At 42.8% G+C, this 27,229-nt stretch overlaps 1 protein-coding gene across 4 annotated transcripts in view; it reads left to right on the top strand.

The window, feature by feature from the left end:
* The window catches only part of pkn2b (protein kinase N2b), a 157,617-nt gene that overhangs the window by 65,517 nt on the left and 64,871 nt on the right, over positions 1 to 27,229 (top strand). For all 4 annotated transcript variants that reach the window (XM_060919748.1, XM_060919749.1, XM_060919747.1 and 1 more), the window contains exon 2: positions 5,820 to 6,123. In XM_060919748.1, the coding sequence (XP_060775731.1) occupies positions 5,820 to 6,123 (304 nt within the window). The remainder of the gene's footprint in view (positions 1 to 5,819; positions 6,124 to 27,229) is intronic.

Genomic DNA, 27,229 nt, shown 5'->3' with positions numbered 1-27,229 from the left:
GTGGTCAGCTAAGCTCACTGTTCACAAAGCATTACTATCACTGGGGCGCCTTGCTAGTCATGAAAATGCCCTACACTTGTGTTTTGAGCTGCTCGAATCTAACAAACCGTCAAACTGAAAAAGTTTGTTCCGGGTTCCCTGTGAAGTGATAAAGGGTGAAATAGCAGAGTATTTTACCAAAAGATGACAAGAAAGGTGACTCTTTGAACCTTCTGCTGTGATGGAAGGGAGTGGAGTCGAAGAACACTCGAGTTTGCAATGATCACTTTGTGAAAGGTTTGTAAATTCCTCTGATTTATTTCGTTTGGATTCACAAATCACTTTTCTCACCATTTTCCATTATTTCGTGATGTTCAGGAGATCCTCAAGTCCTCAAATGTGTTTTTGTTTACTGTTTGATCATGGTCGCCATGTTGTAAACTAACACGTGTGTTTTTCACTGTATTTGTCAGGATGTCTTGGCAATCTTTACAAGGATGATGATATAGATTGGGCTCCTCCACTGAACTAGAGAGATGAGATAATCGAGATGATCCGCATAAACACACAAGCAGAGCTCACAAGTTAACAGCACGACACTGCTTCCCCGGCCGTGCAGTTACAGTGAGCCGTGATAACTTCTCCGTCCTGTTTCACCAGTACCCAGGTCTTTAAAGGGGTTTCTGTGGATCTTTGTGGAAGATTTAGCTGGAAGAGAAGAGCAGGGAGGATTGAGAATTGAGCAGCTGTGGTTTGTTTACACCCGATACTAAAACTTGTAGCGTCCTAGCAACCATCGCGAAGATGTGTCCAAAAAGCCCAACTTACCCAGGCAGAAATGATAAATCCTGTATCTTGTAGTGTTCTGATCCCCAGATCTTTATCCCAGTCACATATTAAAAAGCTGTTCGCCTCCATGTTCTTCCAGGTCTTCATCTGTTTGTCCGTGTAGAACGATGTCTGCAGCACCAGATAGTAAATCAACGAATGGATAATTTTCCAACTCCTAGGAAAAATCCTTCTTTGTTGGTGTGTAAGGATCTACACTACCGTTCAAAAGTTTGGGGTCACCCAGACAATTTTGTGTTTTCCATGAAAAGTCACACTTTTATTTCCCACCATAAGTTGTAAAATGAATAGAAAATATAGTCGAGACATTTTTCTGGCCATTTTGAGCATTTAATCGACCCCACAAATGTGATGCTCCAGAAACTCAATCTGCTCAAAGGAAGGTCAGTTTTATAGCTTCTCTAAAGAGCTCAACTGTTTTCAGCTGTGCTAACATGATTGTACAAGGGTTTTCTAATCATCCATTAGCCTTCTGAGGCAATGAGCAAACACATTGTACCATTAGAACACTGGAGTGAGAGTTGCTGGAAATGGGCCTCTATACACCTATGGAGATATTGCACCAAAAACCAGACATTTGCAGCTAGAATAGTCATTTACCACATTAGCAATGTATAGAGTGGATTTCTGATTAGTTTAAAGTGATCTTCATTGAAAAGAACAGTGCTTTTCTTTCAAAAATAAGGAAATTTCAAAGTGACCCCAAACTTTTGAACGGTAGTGTATCCCATCGCAAAGAGCAACTTTCTGGAGGGATTTTGACCGTGTATTGGCCTCTAAACTGCGAAAATACTTGGGCCCTGTCCACACGGCAACGGATTCAGGTGAATCTGATAAAATTGTTTATCGTTTCGGCCTGGCGTCCACACGGCACCGGCGTTTTGGGTGCCCCAAAACGAAATCTTTTGAGAACGGGTTCCAGAGTGGAAAGATCTGGCAACGGCGCCGTTGCGAAGTCGTCTGGATGAGTAGAACGGATTTGTTTACGATGACGTCACAACCACATGTGCTTCACGCCGGGTAGAAGTGTAACAAACTCGATGCGAGTTGTCAACAAATCCTATAACTTGGTTCATGAAACACGCTTGCAAAATATTTTCACTGTGATTATTGTGTAATGGTGCAAAGTGAGAGAGAGAGAGAGAGAGAGAGAGAGAGAGAATAGCCCTTAGGGCAGAGTCAATCCCGCCAGCAAAAATAGGGGAAAAAAAGGAGCGATCTCACCTCTTCAGATGTTGGTTTAAGTCCTACAATACATTCCTCAAAAAGGGCGTAGAAAAACAAATTAATCCATCAACGTTTAGCATTCAATTTATTCCGGACCATTAAAGACGCCGCCTTCCACGTAAAATCATACGTCATCCTCGCCGCCATATTGGATGGGTCAAAGCGGAGAATAAAGATGCCTCATTCATGTGCTGCGTTTAACTGTACCAACAGGTTTACCGTCCAAACGAGATCACATGGGATTACCTTTCACAGGTGAGACTGGAAAAATACTTTTCATTGTATTTGGTCATTATAACGTAATTTTACGAACAGATTTTTCTGACTTTGTGGCTAATATGAAGTCTCGCGCATAATAGTTTATGCGCATGCGTCCTTACTTCTATTGTTCTGGTGTCTCCGAAGGGACCGTCTTACAGCGCCCCTAGAGGTGTGGCATGTGTATTGCATCGTTTTCAGCAAGCGTTGCGTTGCCATATGGACCTGATATTTTACTGATCCGTTGCCCATGTGGACGCAATATTTTTTTTAATAACATCTCGATGCCGTTGTCGTGTGGATGTAGCCTTAGAGACAGTTTCACTAGCTCTTTGTATAACAGCAGCCAAATTGGCTCATTTGACCACCACTTCATTCACCAGAAGTAAACTCGCAAGCAAAAGTCATGCGACTGAATACAAGCTATAGTCATGTTTGAAACCATTTTTGAAGGTTTTTGTTAACCTTCATTCTTATCACCTGGAGCTGTTTTCATTTTGCTTTATGAAGTCCTCTGTGTAACCAGTGTAGTAGCAGGCTGAGCAGCTGCACTGTGATGTCTTTATTATGCAGTCACCATCTGTTAGGGGTTTTATTTTATTTATTTATTTATTTTTAATCCCCCGCTGGCTGAAAGGCCCGAAGGGGGATGATGATGTGGTGATGCCTGTCTGTCCGTCCATCCCGAGAAGGAGTTGAAATCAACTCCTCTCATAATTTTTGGAGGAATTTCATGAAACTTGGCAGGAATCTTAGTTATACGTTTGTACTACGCATATTCCAATTTCATTAAATTCAGTCACGTTTTACCAGAGTTACAGCCCTTGATTAACAATTATATTTTGACAACTTCATGCGAGTGTTTTTTCCTTCTGAAATCAACTCCTCTCACAATTTGTGGAGGAATTTCACCAAACTTGACAAGAGGCGGCGTTGTATGCCGGTAGTACGCATATTGTTATTTTGTTCAATTCGGTCGCATTTTACCAGAGTTGTGGTCCTTGATTACCACCCTTTTACTTTCGCAATTTCATGAAGGTGTGCTCGCCTTCTGACATCAACTCCTCTCACAATTTTTGGACAAATTTCTCAAAGCTTGGCAAAAGGCTTCGCTATATGACTGTAATACGCATATTGCGATTTAATTTTGTTTGTGAAAATTTTACCAGAGTTTTGACCCTTGATTAAATAACTTGTACTTTGACAATTTCATGAGGGTGTATGTTCTTTTGAAATCAACTCCTCTCATAATTTGTGGAGGAATTTCACCAAACTTGGCAAAAGGCTTTGTTATATGACAGTTATACGCATATTGAAATTTCGTTTAATTTGGGCAAATTTTACCAGAGTTATGCCTTTGATTATTAACAAACTTGTACTTTGGCAGTTTCATCAAGGTGTGCTTGCTTTCTGAAATCAACTTCCCTCACAATTTTTATCCCCCGCCGGCCGAAAGGCCCGAAAGGGGATTATGTCTTGGTGATGTCCGTCCGTCCGTCCGTCCATCCGTCCCGGGAAGGGTACTCACCTTCCGAAATCGACCGCTCTCGCAAATTTTGGAGGAATTTCACGAAACTTGGCAGGATTCTTAGTTGTATGTCAGTAATGCGCATATTGCAATTTCATTCAGTTCAGTCGTGTTTCACCAGAGTTATGGCAGAGTTGCTAGCAGGGCTTTAAACCGGTTCAAGGAACGAAAACCGGGAACTTTTTCTATTTCACATGGAACAGAAACGAAACCAGAAACTTTATTATTTTTTATGTTCCGGAACAGAAACGCTTATTAAAAATAATGGTAACCGGTTAATACCGGTTTTTATTTCGTTCCTCAAAGTTTCCGTAGCCTACAAATAAAAGTCATTCTTCTGCTGCGCAAGTTTCTATGACCCGCTGGGGTTCACTTCCTGTGTGACGTTCGCTGACTGAATGGAGAGCGCGGGAGGGTGGACTACTATCACGTCTCCACATCTTAAATAAGAGGTGAATATTGCAGTCTATCGTTATTCAAAAACGTCAATTTCAAACACAATATCAATATATTTGTCCACGTTAATGAGAGGCTCGCGAACATTAAATGACGTTAACCTCTGTTAGCCTATCAATGCATAGGGCCTGACTAGCCTTTGGTAACACACTAAACGAATTATCTTTCATTTTTGGCACTTTTTCTGTTTGTGTAGATGGGAAGACGTACTGAGAATCCAAATCGCCAACATTTGAAATAATAATTGTTTTGAATTATTTCTTGTCTTATTTAATGAAGGTTGTAATAGAATTAGCCTACATTTGGCTTAAGCTGGATGAGACAGAGACATGATTTTATAGCCATTTGTTAAACAGCTGACAGGGAACGCAATTAACCGTTCCGGGAACGAAATTTTTTTGTTCTAACCGGTTCGGGAACGTCTATTTAATGGTGGAACCCAAAACCGGAAACGTTAAAATTCCGTTTCTGTTCGGAACGAACCAATAGGAGAAAAATTCTGGTTCAAAGCCCTGGTTGCTAGCGGGGGAGATTGTGCTCTCAGAGCACTCTTGGTTATTTGCTTATGTTTTGACAATATTAGGCATGCACGGTATTGTTACTGCGGACAATTCAAAATCCCATCGTTCCCCTTGTGTTCCATTTTGTAGGAGGCTGCATTTCGATCAGTGATGAAATCTACGTCAGCATGGTGGCACAGCGCGTAGCGTTGCTGCTTCACAGCTCTTGGGTTTGAACCTCAGCCTGGGTTACTGTCTTGTGTGTGTGCATGGTGCACTGTGATGTCCTATCCAGAGTGTGTTCCCACGTTACAACCAGTGCAGCATGTCTTTCATAAGAGAACATTCTGTTTACTCAACAAGAATTTGCTTTCGGCACAATTGCACGTCAACCTCACATCCTGACACTCTCTCATGGTGGTGTGAGTCATGTAATTATGACACGGAGACAAAACAAGTGTATATCAGCATTGTACCGTTTGTGTGTCTTATAAAGAGATCTCTGCTTTAAAAATGAACAGATTTACATGCATAAAGCATTATGCAGGAAACTTTAACAAAACTGAAGAATGAAAAGTGCTCATGGGTATTAAAGACTCCACATGTGGTATTCTGAGTTCATAAATTTTCGCATTAAGAGGACAAATCCAACATCCCAAGTTACAGATTGGTGACAGTTTAGAGAAATGTGATCCTTGGGTAAAGGTGACTGATAGGAAGAACTTTGTATTGATTTGCAGTGACGCTTTTCTGGCCACAAATTTGTGGCAGCGAAATGCATCACTATAGTAGAGCCACCTTTTCCTTTAATGTGTCACGTGTGTACTTGTGTACACAAGATGCTTAAAACCTGCCATCATCTCCAGCAGTGTAATATTTAAGTACCATTGAGACCTGATTAACCAACATTGTCTCCTTTTTCTCTCCTTTCGTCCACTTTGGCTCTCTCTCTTTGTCCTTCTCACCTTCGAACTTTTTTTTTTTCCTATCTATCTCTGGCTCTCCTCCTTTCCCTCTCTCAGGGCGATGCTGGAGTTCACATGGTTTCGGATCGTCTGACCCTGATGGGTCTCAGCATGGACCTGTCCGACACCATGGTGCAGCAGAAGCTGGACGAGATCAAGGACCAGATCAAGCGCGAGCTCCGCAAAGAGCTCAAGATCAAGGAAGGAGCAGAGAATCTGCGCAAAGCCACCACGGACAAGAAGAGCCTGGCTTATGTAGACAACATGCTGAAGAAGAGCAATAAGAAGGTGGAGGAGCTGCACCAGGAGCTGCAGGAACTCAACGCCCATATCGTTGTCAAAGACCCTGACGAGCTCCGAGGTAAACTTTTACTTTGGTACAAAGAGAGAGAGATTAAATTATAAAAAAAGATTATATCTTGATTTAACAGAACGAAAAATGTAGATTAAAGTTATAAAATAAGCCACGGTACAAAAAAAGGAAATGGAAAAAACAAGTATACAAAAGAGTGATGTTCAAGGTATCGTTCTATAGCTGTATGTTGTAAAGCGGTAACAGTGCAGTACAGGTAGTCGTCGACTTACGACTGCGTTTGGTTACGACTGACCGGTCGTAAACCGATCTGGTTGTAAGTCGGCCTATGTTAAATGAACGTAAGTATATTGTGATGTGTAATGATATTGTAATCATCTTAAAGTCTTATTTTATCAACATTTTCTTATTTCATTACCTTGGCTCATTATTTGGTTTAAGTCAAACACTGCATACCACACTGCGTACAGTACAATTCGTTTAATATGTGCAAAACAAAAAATACGAAATACAGGTGTGAAAAATAGAAAACATTTTAGTTTGAAACATACCAAAATACAAATGTAAAACATAGCAAAATACAAAATTTAGTGACCGCTGGCATCACTGGTGCTTGGCTGTGGGTCGTCTACGTCATCATCAGCTGTTGCAGCGCTCGGGCTGGCGGGAGGATTTGCTCGTTTCATAAACCAGGAGCTGGGGCGGAAACTTTGAGGGAGCACGAGAGACCCCGCGCATGTGCCAGGAGCTGGGGCGGAAACTGTCGTACGCGGCGAGAGGCGCTGCCTGGAGCTGGGGCGGAAACTGTCGTACGCGGCAAGAGGCGCTGCCGGGAGCTGGGGCGGAAACTGTCGTACGGGGTGAGAGGCGCTGCCGGGAGCTGGGGCGGAAACTGTCGTACGCGGCGAGAGGCGCTGCCGGGAGCTGGGGCGGAAACTGTCGTACGCGGCGAGAGGCGCTGCCGGGAGCTGGGGCGGAAACTGTCGTACGGGGCGAGAGGCGCTGCCGGGAGCTGGGGCGGAAACTGTCGTACGCGGCGAGAGGCTGCCGGGAGCTGGGGCGGAAACTGTCGTACGCGGCGAGAGGCGCTGCCGGGAGCTAGGGCGGAAACTGTCGTACGGGGCGAGAGGCGCTGCCGGGAGCTGAGGCGGAAACTCTCGTACGGGGCGAGAGGCGCTGCCGGGAGCTGGGGCGGAAACTGTCGTACGCGGCGAGAGGCGCTGCCGGGAGCTGGGGCGGAAACTGTCGTACGCGGCGAGAGGCGCTGCCGGGAGCTGGGGCGGAAACTGTCGTACGCGGCGAGAGGCGCTGCCGGGAGCTGGGGCGGAAACTGTCGTACAGGGCGAGAGGCGCTGCCGGGAGCTGGGGCGGAAACTGTCGTACGGGGCGAGAGGCGCTGCCGGGAGCTGGGGCGGAAATTGTCGTACGGGGCGAGAGGCGCTGCCGGGAGCTGGGGCGGAAACTGTCGTACGGGGCGAGAGGCGCTGCCGGGAGCTGGGGCGGAAACTGTCGTACGGGGCGAGAGGCGCTGCCGGGAGCTGGGGCGGAAACTGTCGTACGGGGCGAGAGGCGCTGCCGGGAGCTGGGGCGGAAATTGTCGTACGGGGCGAGAGGCGCTGCCGGGAGCTGGGGCGGAAACTGTCGTACGGGGCGAGAGGCGCTGCCGGGAGCTGGGGCGGAAACTGTCGTACGCGGCGAGAGGCGCTGCCGGGAGCTGGGGCGGAAACTGTCGTACGCGGCGAGAGGCGCTGCCGGGAGCTGGGGCAGAAACTGTCGTACGCTCAGCTGGGAAACGCTTGCCAGTCATAACCAGATGGTCGTAAAGTTGATCGGTCGTAAGTCGCATAGGTCGTAAGTCGACGACTACCTGTATATGACACAAACTCTTCAACCTGATTCATCTAATAAACAACTTTGGTAAAATTACTGTTTTGTGTTTAAGCATCAAAAACTGCAATATATGGGCAAAAGTATGTGGACATCTGACAGTCACCTATATGTACTTGTTGAACCCATATCTGTATTGCTGTTATGATAACCTCCACTCTCCTGGGAAGGCTTTCCACTCGATTTTAGCACGTGGCTGTGGTGATTTTGTGCTCATTCAGTCACAAGAGCATTAGAGAGCTCAGGCACTGATGCCAGGCGAGGGCAAGTGTTCCAGTTCATCCCAAAGGTGTTCATTGGGGTTGAGATCAGGCCTCTGTACAGGACACAAGGGGAACATGCAAACTCCACACAGAAAGGCCCTCGCCAGCCACTGGGCTTCCACTTGCACCATTTTTGTTGATCATACGTCTTGACGATGCCTTAAGATCTTCAATCAGCGATCTAGATGAACTTCGCCGCCGTCATAGTTGTCGCCATCCTGCGGAAGTTCTGTTTGACCTCGACCATGCAGACGGCATAGCACTTCTTGAGGACTTGATCAAAGCCGCACAGGACCTACTTATCAGGGTGGAGAAAGCTTATCAAGATATCGGTCTGTACCTCAATGCCCCAAAGACGAAATGTATGCACCTCAATCCTCCTTCACACGATCTGTTGCTTTCTTCAGATGGCTCCACAATCGAATGCGTCGATGACTTTAAGTATCTTGGTGGTTACACCAACACTCAACATGACATGGATGTCTGAATTGGCCAGGCATGGAGCGCACTCCACTTGCTAGAAAAAATCTGGAAAGCTCCCATCAAAAACAACACAAAGACCAAAGTATTTCAAGCATGTGTTGAAACTATACTCTTGTATGGTTCTGAGTCCTGGACACTGAATGCTGCTCGTAGAAAGACGGCACGTACACAGATGCTGCGTTTCATTTATGGCATCTCTTGGAGAGATCATATCTCAAACAAAGTGTTATATGTCTCACTCCAGCCTGTCTCCACCGTCATGCAAAAGCGATGATTGGCATTAGCTGGACACGTCATCCGTAGCAACGAACCCGCTGGCAAACTTCTTCTCTGGGAACCAGATACACGAAGGAGAATTAGTCATCCTTATGTGACTTTGAAGACAATCTTGATTGTGAAGAACTGAAGACCGCAATGACTGACTGATAATTTTTGGCGTTCCAACTTCGTCATGGTTTCACCGTCGCCTCAAGGCATCGGATGAGTCCAGCCAAGTCAAAGTCAAGTAATTTCAAGTTGATTCCTAGTATGAACGTTTTTATTATTTTGCCCTATGTTCCATGTTCGCTTGAAAAATATCTCCTGAATTAAGATGAAAGGATGTGTCAGGAAGGCTATGTATTCCAGCTTTTGTATACATTTCAGAAATCTCTTGCATTTGAAATTGGGATGGCACTACACCACTTTTTCTTTTCCAGTACAGATATGAAAACTTCGCCAGCCAATCCCCATACACTTCCCTTTTTTTCCTTTAAAAACTACCAAGCTTTGCAATGGTGTGTGGGTTTTTTTTTTAATTAATTAACTAATTTATTTATTTATTTATTTTGGCGGCATGGTGGTGTAGTGGTTAGCGCTGTCGCCTCACAGCAAGAAGGTCCGGGTTCGAGCCCCGTGGCCGGCGAGGGCCTTTCTGTGTGGAGTTTGCATGTTCTCCCCGTGTCTGCGTGGGTTTCCTCCGGGTGCTCCGGTTTCCCCCACAGTCCAAAGACATGCAGGTTAGGTTGACCGGTGACTCTAAATTGAGCGTAGGTGTGAATGTGAGTGTGAATGGTTGTCTGTGTCTATGTGTCAGCCCTGTGATGACCTGGCGACTTGTCCAGGGTGTACCCCGCCTTTCGCCCGTAGTCAGCTGGGATAGGCTCCAGCTCGCCCGCGACCCTGTAGAACAGGATAAAGCGGCTAGAGATGATATGAGATGAATTAATTAATTTTTTTAAACTTCATAGTGACATTCGCGCGCAACTGCTTGCTTTTTTTTTAAAATTATTTATTTATTTTAGCTCAGTGGCCGTAGGGCGACGAGTTATTGTCATCACGCGGCGTCCGTCCGTCATCCATCCACAACTCATAAAAATCCGCTACTCCTCCCTGAGTTTTCAATGGAGTTTGATTCTGATTTGTTTTGTTTGTAAGCTGTATTCAGTCTGCACAAAATTTACTCCTTGGTTTTGTGATTTCTCATTAACAGGCTGCTAATTAGGCCAGTTAACGAACTTTCAGGGGAATGGCTACTCCTCCCTGAGTTTTAATGCGTTTTGATTCTGATTGTTGTTGTCTTTTGACGATCTAATTGTTCTTCGCAAAAGTTCCTATTTCATTTGTTGATTTCTCATGAAGAAATTGCTAATTAAGCTGCATGATGAACTTTCTGGAAATGAGCTTTTCCTAGCAGAGTTCTCTGTGGGTTTTTAATTTTGATGGTTTGTTTTATTTGGATGATTGTGAGTCTTCACAAAAGTTACGATTGGGTTTGTTGAATTTTCATTTACAGGTTGCTAATTTATTACTTGGCAGTCATCCATGGCTGTGTATTCTACTGTCGACAAGCTTTTCGTGCGCTACATGTATATATTTAGCTCACCGGCCAATGAGCTATTGCCATCACGCAGCGTCCGTCCGTCCACAATTCACAAAAATTGCTACTCCTCCCTGAGTTTTCAATGGATTTTGATTCTGATCGTTTTGTTTGGAAGATCTAATCAATCTGTGCAATAGTTACTCCCTGGTTTTGTGATTGGTACGGCCATGTGAGCTACTGCATCGCTGACGCACTGGTGAATAAAGTACTAATTAGAATAAATTCAGTCCTGCAAAAAAAACAGTCAAGTCCCATTACATGTAGACATTTCCAGTTCAAAAAAGAAATTTCTTTTCCAAACTCAATTCCAGTCTTTGCTATTTGTTTTGGAGTTAAATCTGTGATTTGTTTTGTCGGTTATCTGAGCCACCATTTTTACTGGTATTGGCCCATCACGGATACTGGGTGTGATATGGGTACCAGCTATAATTTGGAACTTCTTAACCTTTAGCACTTCGCTGATAAATGATGACATCCTTAAACTTCATTCAGTGTGTGTGTGTGTGTGTGTGTGTGAGTGAGAAAATTACACAATTTTGAGTCATTGTGGTAAATAATTGTGGTTAGGTTTTGTCTTTTCTCTTATAAAAACATTCTTTTGTGATAGAACCAGCATAATAGTGCACATCCACCTTACGCAAGGAAAGTTTTATCTGATTTTTAGTCCTTATACTATGACAAATTATGGAGTGAAATATGTATGGAAACAAAACATTTTACTGACTGTAGGTCAAATAAATATTTAGTTACATAACAAAATGTTTAAAATATAGTTCATGAATCAAAGGCCTTAACCTAATAATGCAGTGGTGGTTTGATCACATCAGTGAATCAGCTTTCTGTTTGCGGATGTGTTCTGCCTGACTGACTGCATGCGTGCATGGAAAAATACAATGTCAGAACTTCCTCGTGATCAGCTTAAATAAGTACAACCCCGATTCCAAAAAAGTTGGGACAAAGTACAAATTGTAAATAAAAACGGAATGCAATGATGTGGAAGTTTCAAAATTCCATATTTTAGTCAGAATAGAACATAGATGACATATCAAATGTTTAAACTGAGAAAATGTATCATTTAAAGAGAAAAATTAGGTGATTTTTAAATTTCATGACAACACCACATCTCAAAAAAGTTGGGACAAGGCCATGTTTACCACTGTGAGACATCCCCTTTTCTCTTTACAACAGTCTGTAAACGTCTGGGGACTGAGGAGACAAGTTGCTCAAGTTTAGGGATAGGAATGTTAACCCATTCTTGTCTAATGTAGGATTCTAGTTGCTCAACTGTCTTAGGTCTTTTTTGTCGTATCTTCCGTTTTATGATGCGCCAAATGTTTTCTATGGGTGAAAGATCTGGACTGCAGGCTGGCCAGTTCAGTACTCGGACCCTTCTTCTACGCAGCCATGATGCTGTAATTGATGCAGCATGTGGTTTGGCATTGTCATGTTGGAAAATGCAAGGTCTTCCCTGAAAGAGACGTCGTCTGGATGGGAGCATATGTTGCTCTAGAACCTGGATATACCTTTCAGCATTGATGGTGTCTTTCCAGATGTGTAAGCTGCCCATGCCACACGCACTACTGCAACCCCATACCATCAGAGATGCAGGCTTCTGAACTGAGCGCTGATAACAACTTGGGTCGTCCTTCTCTTCTTTAGTCCGAATGACACGGCGTCCCTGATTTCCATAAAGAACTTCAAATTTTGATTCGTCTGACCACAGAACAGTTTTCCACTTTGCCACAGTCCATTTTAAATGAGCCTTGGCCCAGAGAAGACGTCTGCGCTTCTGGATCATGTTTAGATATGGCTTCTTCTTTGAACTATAGAGTTTTAGCTGGCAACGGCGGATGGCACGGTGAATTGTGTTCACAGATAATGTTCTCTGGAAATATTCCTGAGCCCATTTTGTGATTTCCAATACAGAAGCATGCCTGTATGTGATGCAGTGCCGTCTAAGGGCCCGAAGATCACGGGCACCCAGTATGGTTTTCTGGCCTTGACCCTTACGCACAGAGATTCTTCCAGATTCTCTGAATCTTTTGATGATATTATGCACTGTAGATGATGATACGTTCAAACTCTGCAATTTTACACTGTTGAACTCCTTTTTGATATTGCTCCACTATTTGACGGTGCAGAATTAGGGGGATTGGTGATCCTCTTCCCATCTTTACTTCTGAGAGCCGCTGCCACTCCAAGATGCTCTTTTTATACCCAGTCATGTTAATGACCTATTGCCAATTGACCTAATGAGTTGCAATTTGGTCCTCCAGCTGTTCCTTTTTTGTACCTTTAACTTTTCCAGCCTCTTATTGCCCCTGTCCCAACTTTTTTGAGATGTGTTGCTGCCATGAAATTTCAAATGAGCCAATATTTAGCATGAAATTTCAAAATGTCTCACTTTCGACATTTGATATGTTGTCTATGTTCTATTGTGAATACAATATCAGTTTTTGAGATTTGTAAATTATTGCAATCCGTTTTTATTTACAATTTGTACTTTGTCCCAACTTTTTTGGAATCGGGGTTGTACAATTAAACTGTTTTTTGACAATTGTGATTTTGTGTGTGTGTGTGTGTGTGAGAGAGAGAGAGAGAGAGAGAGAGAGAGTAGGATGGTGGGAACAATATTTAGCAGAGCATAAGAAGCCAAGGCTATGATTGCACAGTTGCTTTGTTAGGAATCCTTCCTCCTCTGCTTTGTTTAATTAAGTTGGGCAGGAGGAGACCTGTGGGATTCACAGCCAGGGTTATAACCTCTGTGTGTACGTATCCTCTCTTTTAACAATAGACGTTGTCACAAAGCAGCTTTATGGGAATCCGGATTAGATTTAGATCCTTGATGAGTAAGCCAGAGGCAGTGGTTTCAAGCAAAACCTCCCTGAGACAACATGAGGAAGAAACTTGGAAAGGATCCAGATTCAAAAGGGAACCCGTCCTCTTCTGGGTGACGTCAGATGAGTTAGGAATGTTGCAGGGAATAAAACGCAAAAAGAATACAAAATTGAACGTGGTTGAAAACATGAACAAAATAACTATCAATTGGTCCAGAGTAAAAAAACAAAAAAACATGCTTTATTATAACCAGTTGGTGTCCGGCTACTTCCTGTACACCTGGCTACTGAAAAACAGCTTGGAAGATGGCACCAGATAGTTTCTCGAACCAGGTTTTTGAAGAGGGTCCAAATTTCCCTCTTCAAAAACAGCAAATTCTGGACAGGGGCGGCACGGTGGTGTAGTGGTTAGCGCTGTCGTCCCACAGCAAGAAGGTTCTGGGTTTGAGCCCCGTGGCCGGCGAGGGCCTTTCTGTGCGGAGTTTGCATGTTCTCCCCGTGTCCGCGTGGGTTTCCTCCGGGTGCTCCGGTTTCCCCCACAGTCCAAAGACATGCAGGTTAGGTTAACTGGTGACTCTAAATTGACCGTAGGTGTGAATGTGAGTGTGAATGGTTGTCTGTGTCTATGTGTCAGCCCTGTGATGACCTGGCGACTTGTCCAGGGTGTACCCCGCCTTTCACCCGTAGTCAGCTGGGATAGGCTCCAGCTCGCCCTTGACACTGTACAGGATAAGTGGTTATGGATAATGGATGGATGCAGGTTTTCTTGCTATTCAACAAGCAACAAATCACACTGCAGAGTAAAAGGATGCTCTGAATATATTCAAAATGAACCCACATAATTTCTGGCTAAAGGTGGTTCCTGGTTTTATTTATAGCTTAGGCTTGCTATAAACAGAGTGGGGCGTCATATGTAAATAGTGTTATTAACCATTCTTTATTTCATTTTAACCTGTTTCTAACTAATGATGGGAAATGTGGAACGCTGGAAAGGAACGTAAAAATAGAATTTTTCTTCAAAATAAACGGTTTCTAATCCATGTACCAGATCAATAGAAATTAAAGTTCTTGTTAATTACACTTATCGTGGATAAAAAAGTAATAAAAATTAAATCCTCTCTAATGTACACACAGAAATAAAGGGACCAAACTATACTTTTCCATCACTGGGATGGTTCCATCAAAGGTACGTGTTTTGTGCTTCTGGTATACAGGGTAATCCTATATGCTTTAAAAATAACTCAAGGTACATAATTGGACTTTAAGGATCAGGGTCTGTCTCAGAAACTGGGTACTGTGGGGGTCCACCACTAAATATACTCAGTCAGTAAACTATACGGTTTTGAATGGCGATGTTGGTTTTAATTTGAAATAAAATGATGAAAGAAATAATACAGATAAAACTAAATCTTTGATGTGAATACTCTGTTCAGAATTTGGCAAAAATTCTGCAAATTCGTGGAAACATGGCGGCTTGATCTGGGACATGATAAATGGTTGACTACATCACATTCCCTTAAAAAGGTTGCAGTCCACTGAAAAGTCTACAGTTATCACTAATTGTATTTTAAGTTGTAACTTTATACACCTAAGGATCGGTGCGCTCACAGAATAATCATAACCGTAATAAAACATCCTGCAAAATATTTGATCACCGTTGTAACTCCATTTTCCGCAGACCCAAAACCAATACGATCGTGTGTTTTGATCTAAACGGAAAGCCTCAGGGTCGAGGTCACTACCTCACGAAAAGTAGTAACTTAAAATCACTACGCCATATCAAAATTTAGTTATAAATCTGCGATTTTGTTTTTTAAAACGAAAGCTGAAAGTTAGGTATAGAATGTTTCTTATAGAATATGTTACGATGGTAGCTGGTCTTGTATGAATTTCTGAGCTATAAAATGAGTCGTGGTCTATTTTTTACCGTAGCGTGTTATTTGTGTGCGGGGAAGGACACACATTAACAATTTGCATGTCTCCTCTCATTATCTGTAGCCGCTTTATCCTGTTCTACAGGGTCGCAGGCAAGCTGGAGCCTATCCCAGCTGACTACGGGCGAAAGGCGGGGTACACCCTGGACAAGTCGCCAGGTCATCACAGGGCTGACACATAGACACAGACAACCATTCACACTCACATTCACACCTACGGTCAATTTAGAGTCACCAGTTAACCTAACCTGCATGTCTTTGGACTGTGGGGGAAACCGGAGCACCCGGAGGAAACCCACGCTGACATGGGGAGAACATGCAAACTCCGCACAGAAAGGCCCTCGCCGGCCACGGGGCTCGAACCCAGACCTTCTTGCTGTGAGGCGACAGCGCTAACCACTACACCACCGTGCTGCCCACAATTTGCATGTGTAGAATGGAATTTTCCACTCCAACAGTTAGAAGCTGATCGTGCTTCCACTTGCGGTCTTTCTGTTACACGGGTGATCTGTTCAGATGTTATCACTGAAACGGTGAGTTTTGACAGTTTTATTTTGTTTTAGTTGCAGTATAAGGCAATAGAATGTTTCTTTTTCATCTTGCTTTCATATTTTGAAGTGTTTGCGTATTTTTGGCCAATATTTTGCAACCATGGTCAATTTAGATCGAACTTTTGATAGAATCTACGGCCAGTCATTTTGCCCCGCCCCCGCCTGGTGCGGTAGTGATGTCCGGTTGTTTGCGCGCCGCAGCAGAGACCCGCGCGACCTTCAGCCGGTACAGTCGCTGTTCTTTTACCAGCGCCGTTATTCTCATCTTTCCGGTGTGTTCTTGATTTTTCCATTGTGTCCTATTTCGCCACATCAAATACCCAAAATGGATCATATTATTCATATTTAAGTGAATAATCAATTCAGTCATCATAACTTGGCATTTTTAACCCAAGCAATCAAAAAGAGGAAATTTATTCCATATTTTCACTCATCTGTGAAGGAGGGGCTTTAATTCTTCATGATGTAGTTATTTTATATGGAAATCAAGTTTACAAAAGCATTTGAATTGTAATCAAAAAAAATTTCCACAGTGGAGGCCAGATAAAGCAAGATGCTATCTTTATTCTTATTAAACATGACAAAAGAAACATTGAGTGTTAGGTAAATGCAAAAAAATAGTAAAATTAGAAAACTTATTTTTTGACCATAATGTCCCAAATGAGAGAGCAGTTTCTGAGACGGACCCATCACTGATGTATTTTAAAAGCTTAAATGTGAAAGATGACAAGTAACAGGGACAAACAAAAGTACAGGTTGGTACCTGTATTTCTGAAAGTGGATTAAGTATAAAAATGATGCTTATACGTTTCCAAAATCCTAAAATCACTTGGAGTTTTGCAGATATTAGCACTGAAAAACGAATTGATAAATGCACATGTAATCATCACCTACTTCAAAGATTAACATTCATGGACATTTGGCACTTTACTAAGACGTTATTCACGCCATGTGACTAAAACACCACACCAGCCAAAACTCTGTTAGACCGGAATTTCTCATCTCATCATCTCTAGCCGCTTTATCCTGTTCTACAGGGTCGCAGGCAAGCTGGAGCCTATCCCAGCTGACTACGGGCGAAAGGCGGGGTACACCCTGGACAAGTCGCCAGGTCATCACAGGGCTGACACATAGACACAGACCAGTGATATGAAACAAGTTCAGTTACACAAATTGAAATGTAGCGATTTTCTATGCTATGGAAAGTCCGCACTATGACAGGCGTACTAACACCTTCTGCGCGCTTCGGCAGCACATTGATACGGAGCTCAGATATCAATGCGCTGCCGAAGTGCGCAGAAGGTGTTAGTACGCCTGTCATTATAGTGCGGACTTTCCATAGCATAGAAAATCGCTACATTTCAATTTGTGTAACTGAACTTGTTTCATATCACTGGTCATATAAACCTATGTAAACAGGAAAAACGCGGAAGAGTTTGGTTGCATCTAACTACAGCCCCAAAAAATACCGTTGGCCATGCTGAGCCTAGCTACATTGCTAACAGGAGTGACAGCGCGTCTGACTGCGTCTGACTGACTGGGAGGTCGCGCAAAGCTCAGAGAGGTACGGAGCAGCTCGTCTCAATTCAGATAAGAGCATATTTCATTATGGAAGTACGGTGGACTGTTCCTTTAACCAAATTTCGCACAATAACTTCTTTTAGGCAATGTAAAAAAAAAAAGGTAAGGTGGTCGTAACAAAATCCTAAAAAAAAAAATTTGGGGACCACCCTAGTGTGTGTGGTGTGGGTTTTTTTTTTTTTACACTTCCTGTTTGCGGTCAGAATTGTGGTTTGAGCAGTTATCCTCATGAAAGCACTCTTTGTTTCTCAGGTGTAATAGTGCTGTTACTTGCGTAATATTTACCAAGAGAACAAGCTGTAATATAGCCATGACTCAGTGCCTAGTCTCGGTTAGTTTCCGCTTCTTCACACTGGACTGTCCTTCTTTTAACGTTTGAAACAGAGTTAACAAATGAAACGTTGGTTCAGAAAGCAGCCCGTGATCTTCCTCTGTACTGCTGAACGTCGAGCCTTTAAACTTTTTTGTTTCTTTGCTCCTGACTGAGATTTCAGACACCAAACAGTCTGTTTGTCTATAATCAGCTTATTTATTTTCCTTTTTCTATTAATATCTCTGAGTATGAACATCACACAAAGGAAATGTAAAGTGTTTGAGATGGTTGTTGCAGATAAGGAGGCTGGTTTAAGCTGATTTTAAACTTGAACAGAGACTCATCCAAATATGTATGTAATGTAAACAGTTATGCTTCTTAGGCTTCCTGTAGCAGTGTGGAGAATCCGGAGTCTCTCTTCATATATTTTACATGGAAAAAAAAATAGTTATAGTTATGTGTCTCACCTCTAGCTTGACTGTCTACACAAAGGTCGTTTTCTGCTTTTCTATCATAATACCTCTCGAGTTAAAAATAGGAATACATTATCATTTTCTTCATACCAAGTGCATTTTTTTGGTTCTTGTCAATACCGATACTCGGGCAAAAACAAGCAGCCTTCTTCGTATTAAACAGTCAGGGGTGCCGTGGAAAATTTTGTCTAACATCTGCCAGGACTAAACTCCTCATGCTGAGTTTGAGGATGTTCTGGTGTTTGAACAGGTTCTTTAATAGTGTGCAGCGCAGTATTGGTGAGTGTGATCATTTTAAAAATTGAGCTCGAGGTGCCGTGAATTGCAAACTGAGTCATGAGCCGAGTGTTTCCCTGGGGAAAGTGAAAATCTTTGCATGCTTGCTTCACTGTTCCACATTTACAAATACCTTGTGTGCACAAGTCATGGCATCATGCACTCACTTGATCGTGCTCCAAGAGCTCAGGTCGGCCGCTCTTGAGCTTTGTGGTCTTAAAGAGACCGGTTAAACTCCATGAAGATGCTGCATGTAGTTCCTCTTGAGCACAGTTTGCACTCTGCTTTGTAGCATTGACCAGTGAGTGGCCTAGTGGTTAGCGTGTCCGCCTCTCGATCGGGAGATTGCGAGTTCTACTCACGGTCGGGTCATACCAAAGACCATCATAAAAAATGGTGCCAACTGCCATCTGGCAAGGCACGCTGCAATACAGATGCGAGTGGGGAGTCAAACTCTCACGGTTACCAGAGGACCAGCCCGCCCACAGTAATATAGGCGAGAGGCCAAGGGCTACGAAACAGAGATTGACGCCGCCAAACGTGCCATGAATGGTGCAGGAAGGACTTTGGCTACATCCACACGACAATGGCAATGAGATTAAAAAAAAATATATATATATATATATATATATATATATATATATATATATATATATATATATATATATATCGCGTCCACATGGGCAACGGATCAGTAAAATATCAGGTCCATATGGCAACGCAACGCTTGCTGAAAATGATGCAATACACATGCCACACCTCTAGGGGCGCTGTAAGACGGTCCTTTCAGAGACACCAGAACAATAGAAGAAGTAAGGACGCATGCGCATAAACTATTATGCGCGAGACTTCATATTAGCCACAAAGTCAGAAAAATCTGTTCGTAAAATTACGTTATAATGACCAAATACAATGAAAAGTATTTTTCCAGTCTCACCTGTGAAAGGTAATCCCATGTGATCTCGTTTGGACGGTAAACCTGTTGGTACAGTTAAACGCAGCACATGAATGAGGCATCTTTATTCTCCGCTTTGCCCCATCCAATATGGCGGCGAGGATGACGTATGATTTTACGCGGAAGGCGGCGTCTTTAATGGTCCGGAATAAATTGAATGCTACACGTTGATGGATTACTTTGTTGTTCTACGCCCTTTTTGAGGAATGTATTGTAGGACTTAAACCAACATCTGAAGAGGTGAGATCGCTCCTTTTTTTCCCTATTTTTGCTGGCGGGATTGACTCTGCCCTAAGGGCTATTTTCTCTCTCTCTCTCTCTCTCTCTCTCTCTCTCTCTCTCACTTTGCACCATTACACAATAAATATTCACAGTGAAAATATTTTGTAAGCGCGTTTCATGAACCAAGTTATAGGATTTGTTGACAACTCGCATCGAGTTCGTTACACTTCTACCCGGCATGAAGCACTGACAGTCATGTGGTTGTGACATCATCGTAAACAAATCCGTTCTACTCATCCAGACAACTTCACAACGGCGCCGTTGACAGATCTTTCCATTCTGGAACCCGTTCTCAAAAGATTTTGTTTTGGGGCACCCAAAACGCCGGTGCCGTGTGGATGCCAGGCCTAAACGATAAACAGTTTTATCAGATTCACCTGAATCCGTTGCCGTGTGGACAGGGCCTTTGACTTTTTTTTTTTTTGTAGTGTTAATTTTTTGTGAAATATATCCACATTGCTGTCATTTTCATGTTGGCTGTCTGTTAGTGAGGCAACATGCTGTTAGTGAGTGTCTCATGCTATCAGATGTTGGTACAGAAGTTGCTTTGCCCTTTTTTTTTTTTTTTTTGCTTTTTTTTTTTTTTTAATCAGTACCTGTATTATGGCTTGATGATGGTATCGAGGATTACTGATGGACTCCAGTGGCTTCATCAAGTTGGATGATTTTTATATACACTACCGTTCAAAAGTTTGGGGTCACTTTGAAATGTCCTTATTTTTGAAAGAAAAGCACTGTTCTTTTCAACGAAGATCACTTTAAACTAATCAGAAATCCACTCTATACATTGCTAATGTGGTAAATGACTATTCTAGCTGCAAATGTGTGGTTTTTGGTGCAATATCTCCATAGGTGTATAGAGGCCCATTTCCAGCAACTCTCACTCCAGTGTTCTAATGGTACAATGTGTTTGCTCATTGCCTCAGAAGGCTAATGGATGATTAGAAAACCCTTGTACAATCATGTTAGCACAGCTGAAAACAGTTGAGCTCTTTAGAGAAGCTATAAAACTGACCTTCCTTTGAGCAGATTGAGTTTCTGGAGCATCACATTTGTGGGGTCGATTAAATGCTCAAAATGGCCAGAAAAATGTCTTGACTATATTTTCTATTCATTTTACAACTTATGGTGGGAAATAAAAGTGTGACTTTTCATGGAAAACACAAAATTGTCTGGGTGACCCCAAACTTTTGAACGGTAGTGTATATATTCTCTCTCTCTCTCTCTCTCTCTCTCTCTCTCTCTCTCTCTCTCTCATATATATATATATATATATATATATATATATATATATATATATATATATATATATATATATAGAGCGGTGAAAGACTTTGCTTGTAAACCAGGAATGGGAGCTTGGAGAAAGGAAGTTTAAACATGTTAACCAGGGCTGTTTCTCGAGACAGGAATTCTCCACTGTATCTTCAGCACAAAGCACACACATTTTATTTCAGTTTTATAACAAGCTCAGTTACAGTTCATAACTTGTTTGGTTTACTGACAGTTCCAACTTCAGTTTTGCACACATTCTTGTTAACAGATAGGCTAAGTAATATTAAAAAAAAAAAAAACTAAATGCGAGGGACGAGCAGCTACAGCCAACTCTTAATCAGTTTCCGGTATTTTTTTTTTCTTCTGCTGTAGTGATGTAATATGTACACAATGTGCATTGCATATTGTATGTCTGGTCAAGCCCTTTTCTTTTCCCGTCCCCAGAGCCATGGGCAATACTGTTGTCAGTTGATAATTAGGGTGTACTATAGGACAGGCTCTCGTGGCCGCCCAAAGAAGCGCTTTAAAGACAGCCTAAAGGAGTCCCTAAGGAGCTTTGACATCAACCCAGACACCTGGGAAGAATCGGCGGTGGACAGACCAGGATGGAGAGCCCAAATCCACAGCGGTGCCCTGCAGTCCGAGCAGCGTCGCACTGAAGCAGCAGAAGAGAAGCGAGCTAACAGGAAAGTGCGTGCTAGCAGCAGCAGTCTAACACCAGATTATGTGCTCCACATGCAGGAGGGGGTTCCGAGCTCGCATTGGCCTCATCAGCCATACACGAACACACAACAAACAGTAAACGAGGGAGATGTCCGTGGTCCTCATCGAAACACGATGGACAAGAGAGATGAGACAGTGACTTACGATGCATGATCTTGCAAACCTAATCAGTGTTGATTGAAGGCCAGCTATAGCGCAAGTGATTGTTTAACTTTGGCGATTCTGTATTTTGGGATTGTTATGAAAAAGTATTTCATTGTGTATATTACATGTTTGACTCCATGGTGGGCCTGTATAAAGGTGAAACCTTCCTGTTTCGTGTGTGTGTGTGCATGCGTGCTTGTCCTGACATGAGAGCATGATGTCATCACTCAGGATTTCAGAGCAGTTCAGTTACATGTATGAGTGTGCAGGTGGCTGAAGGTGTAGGAAAGGCCAAATAGTGAACGAATTATCTAAACTTTGTTGTTGGCTCATAATCTGCGCCATATCAGCAAGTTCAAAGGTCAAGCACATGCAGCTGCTCACAGTAGGTTATGTGCCGTCTTAAATATTAAACTAATGTTTTCCAGTCTGTCGTTCAGAAAGTTTGAGGTGTTGTCTGGAAAACCACCTCCTTGTGTTTGCCTTTGCCACTACTTTCAGTTTTTCTCCCCCAAGGTGTTACGTGTGTGTGTGTGTGAGAGATTTACGGAGTCGTGCTCTGCTGAAGGCAGGTCATGTGCACTCTCTCTCTCTCTCTCTCTCTCTCTCTCTCTCTCTCTCTCACACTCAGTCACTCACTCACACACACACACACACACACACACACACAGAGGGGTTGTAACTACTGCTGGTTTAATAAAATCTGGTCCACGCCTCAAACTGATGTCCACAACACTGTTTTATTTTCCTTTGTTAGTCATGGAGCACTGTGAAAACTGACACAACAAACAATATACAAAAACATTCTCTAAGATTTTATAAAGCAAGGTACAAAACTAATTTAAAACTTCAATTACCGTGTACGCCTTGTAACCAGCGGTAGAGTAGCTTGGAGCATTAAAAAGCCATGTCTCATCATTCAAGCCTTTGTCTAACGCTAACACTTCCAGGTCATCTCATCTCATTATCTCTAGCTGCTTTATCCTGTTCTACAGGGTCGCAGGCAAGCTGGAGCCTATCCCAGCTGACTACGGGCGAAAGGCGGGGTACACCCTGGACAAGTCGCCAGGTCATCACAGGGCTGACACATAGACACAGACAACCATTCACACTCACATTCACACCTACGGTCAATTTAGAGTCACCAGTTAACCTAACCTGCATGTCTTTGGACTGTGGGGGAAACCGGAGCACCCGGAGGAAACCCACGCTGACATGGGGAGAACATGCAAACTCCACACAGAAAGGCCCTCGCCGGCCACGGGGCTCGAACCCAGACCTTCTTGCTGTGAGGCGACAGCACTAACCACTACACCACCGTGCTGCCCTTCCAGGTCATATAGGCCAAATTCAGTTAAGGTCACATGACGCAAATTTTACCAGGAGATACAATGTACTGTAAAAGCAAACACACACACGCACAGAAATATATGCATACAAATATTTCAATTACACAAAACATAACTTTTATCTCCCTTGAGGTCAACGCTGCTCACAAAGAGATCACATGCTCCCCAACACCCTATCAGTGACAGCTACAGGGGTTATTTATTTATTTATTTATTTATTTTTAACCCCACACTCACTCCATCAGTCTTTTAGTGTTGTCATTTGGCTTATTTCTGCACTTCAAAATAGCAGTCTGTGTTAGTAGGAATTCACAAATAAGCAATAAAAACACTCTTTAATGATGCATCATATCATATATACATTTCTAAAAGCATTTAATCATGGTTTACATATAGATCATTTTTTTTATCATCACGTGTTCTGTCTGCCATGTTTTTCAAGCTTTCATAGACATCTGAACATTATCTGTGCTTTCTCAGAGATAAACGGCTGCCGTACTGCTTCAGATTTGCCCTAAATAAGAAAGCGATGCCCTTTTTCCATGACAGCATCAATGTTTAGAATGTGATTACAGTTAATAAGTTACATTTGTGCGGAAAGCACACATTTGGCACAGTATCACACCAAACTCCGAATTCTTGGCTAAAAGAGAAACCACGTTTCAGTGCTGGAATTTATTATTAATTAGCTACACTTGCTAAACACTGTATTAGGAATGCCTGTACACCTACGCATTCACGCAGTTATCTAATCAGCCAATCATGTGGCAGCAGTGCAGTGCGTAAAATCATGCAGATACAGGCCAGCGGTTTCAGGTACTGCAGATAGTGTGTTTTATTGCATCAGCCATCAGAATGGGCTGGTGGGGGGAGATCGCAGTGGTTTTAGTTTCTGCTTCCAGTTGTTATTCCAGTTATTTACACTTTTGTTTTTCATTCTGGCTGCCACTTCTTACCGGAGCTTTTTATTTTATTTACACTTTTGTTTTTCTTTTTTGTGTTTGTGTAGTTTGATGTTTGTTTTTTGTTCGAGTGTTTTGTCCGCCAATTTGTGGTGTAGCTCCGGACCCAGTTTTGGGTGTCGGTTCCCTCCAGGCCTTGGTCCGCCGTGGGTGATGCCTGTGCTCCTCGCTATGGACTGCAGTGAGCTCGTTGCTCTTTTAACATCGGGGTTGTCCAGCGCTCTGTGCTTTTGTGCTTGGTGCGGTGTTCCAAGTGAGGTTACTCGGTGGTGTCCTGGTGGCTGTGCAGGTGGTTTGGGACATACCAGCGCTCTGCGTGGCAGTGCTTCTGTGCTCGCTTTGTGGATCCATGGTGCGGTGTTCCGAGCGATGTTGCCTCGTGGTGGCTGTGCAGGTGGTATGGGACTCATTTTCATGTGCCTTTTGGTGGGACTGTGGCTGCTACACCATTGGAATGACATCTTGACCACCTTTTGGTGGACTTTTTTTTTTTTTTTCCCCAACCCCCAATAATTGTAAAGCGACCTTGAGTGTGAGGAAGGCGCCATATAAATTTAACTGATTTATTATAATTTTGACCATGGCCTGATTGTTGATACCAGATAGGCTGGTTTGAGTATTTCTATAACTTCTGATCTCCTGGGACTTTCACACAAACAGTCTCTCGAGTTTACTCAGAATGGTACAATAAAGAAAAAAACATCCAGTGAGCAGCAGTTCTGTGGATAGAAAGACCTAGGTGATGAAAGGTCAACAGAGAACGGCCAGACTGGTCCAAGCTAAAAGAAAGGCTACAGTAACGCCGATAACCACTGTGTATAGTTGTGGCGAGCAGAAAAGCATCTCAGAATGCATAACACATCGAACCTTGAGGCAGATTGGCGACAAGAGCAGAAGGCCATGTCTGGTTCCACTTCTGTTAGCTAAAAGCAACAGAAAGCTGAGGCTGCAGTGCACAGACTCCCCAAAACCGGACAGTCGAAGACTGGAAAAACAGCCTGGTCTAATGAACCTCAGTTTCTGCTGAGGCACACAGATGGTAGGGTCAGAATTTTGTTCCAACAGCATGAACCTAACCTGCATTGTGTTAACAGTTCAGGCTGGTGGAGGTGGTGTAATGGTGCGGGGAATGTTTTCTTGTTGCACTTTGAGCCTATTAATACCAATCAATCATCACTTGAATGCTACGGATTATTTAAGTATTGTTGCTGGTCATGTGCATCCCTTCATGGCCACAATTTACCATCTTCTGATGGCTACTTCCAGCATGATAATTCACCATGCCACAAAGCAAAAATCATTTCGAACTGGTTTCACTGGACTTCCCAGTCACCAGATCTGAGTCCAGTAGAACACCTTTGGGATGTGGTACAACTGGAGAGTCACAGCATGAAAATTCACCTGGACAATCTGCAGGAGTTGCATGATGCAGTTATGTCAACATGGACCAGAATCTCAATGGACCTTAGCCTTGCTAAATTTTTATACCATTTAATGTGAACACACAAAGCCAAAACATCACCAGTTAAGGAACAGATACTGTCTCAGCTTTAGCTATAACCCTGAATAACACTCAGCATTAGAAATGAGCTATTTATCTCTGTCTTTCCTGTGTGAAATCGGTTAGATTTTTTTTATCCCCCGCTGGCCAAAAGGCCCGAAGGGGGATTATGTCGTGGCGATTTCCATCCGTCCATCCTGGGAAGGGTGCTCACCTTCTGAAATCAACCCCTCTCACAATTTTTGGAGGAATTTCATGACACTTGGCAGGATTCTTTGTTATATGTCGGTAATACACGTATTGTAATTTCGTTCAGTTCAGTCGCATTTTACCAGAGTTACAGCCCTTGATTAACAAACTTATACTTTGACAATTTCATGAGGGTGTGTTTTCCTTCTGAAATCAACTCCTCTCACAATTTTTGTTGGAATTTCACTAAACTTGACAGAAGGCATTGTTATATGCCGGTAGTATGCATATTATTTTGTTCAATTCGGTCGCATTTTACCAGAGTTGTGGCCCTTGATTAACAACTTTGTACTTTTCACAATTTCATGAAGGTGTGCTCGCCTTCTGACATCAACTCCTCTCACAATTTTTGGACGAATTTCTCGAAGCTTGGCAAAAGGCCTTGTTATACGACGGTAATACGCATATTGAAATTTCATTTAATTTGGGCAAATTTTACCAGAGTTACAGCCCTTGATTAACAAACTTTGACAATTTCATGAGGGTGTGTTTTCCTTCTGAAATCAACTCCTCTCACAATTTTTGTTGGAATTTCACTAAACTTGACAGAAGGCATTGTTATATGCCGGTAGTATGCATATTGTTATTTTGTTCAATTCGGTCGCATTTTACCAGAGTTGTGGCCCTTGATTAACAACTTTGTACTTTTCACAATTTCATGAAGGTGTGCTCGCCTTCTGACATCAACTCCTCTCACAATTTTTGGACGAATTTCTCGAAGCTTGGCAAAAGGCCTTGTTATACGACGGTAATACGCATATTGAAATTTCATTTAATTTGGGCAAATTTTACCAGAGTTATGCCCTTGATTATTGACAAACTTGTACTTTGGCAATTTCATCAAGGTGTGCTTGCTTTCTGAAATCAACTTCCCTCACAATTTTTATCCCCCACTGGTCGAAAGGTCAGAAGGGGATTATGTCGTGGCGATGTCCGTCCCGGGAAGGGTACTCACCTTCTGAAATCAACTCTTTTTTCACAATTTTTGGAGGAATTTCATGAAACTTGGCAGGATTCTTTGTTATATGTTGGTAATACGCATATTGCAATTTCATTCAGTTCAGTTGCGTTTTACCAGAGTTAGGGCCTAGTTGCCAGCGGGGGAGATTGAGCTCTCAGAGCACTCTTGGGGTTTTATTTGCCTTGCTACTGTAAAGTCACACACATGCCACATTGACTGACATCTTCAGTGTTGTTTTTTTATATATTGTCCTGAGCTTTATAGTGTAATTTCAGTCAGTCTTCCAGACACATG

This window comes from Neoarius graeffei, chromosome 4, assembly GCF_027579695.1.
Source record: "Neoarius graeffei isolate fNeoGra1 chromosome 4, fNeoGra1.pri, whole genome shotgun sequence".
NCBI lineage: Eukaryota > Metazoa > Chordata > Actinopteri > Siluriformes > Ariidae > Neoarius > Neoarius graeffei.
The sequence above is the reverse complement of the archived record's forward strand: the minus strand, read 5'-3'. Positions and strand labels throughout refer to the sequence as shown.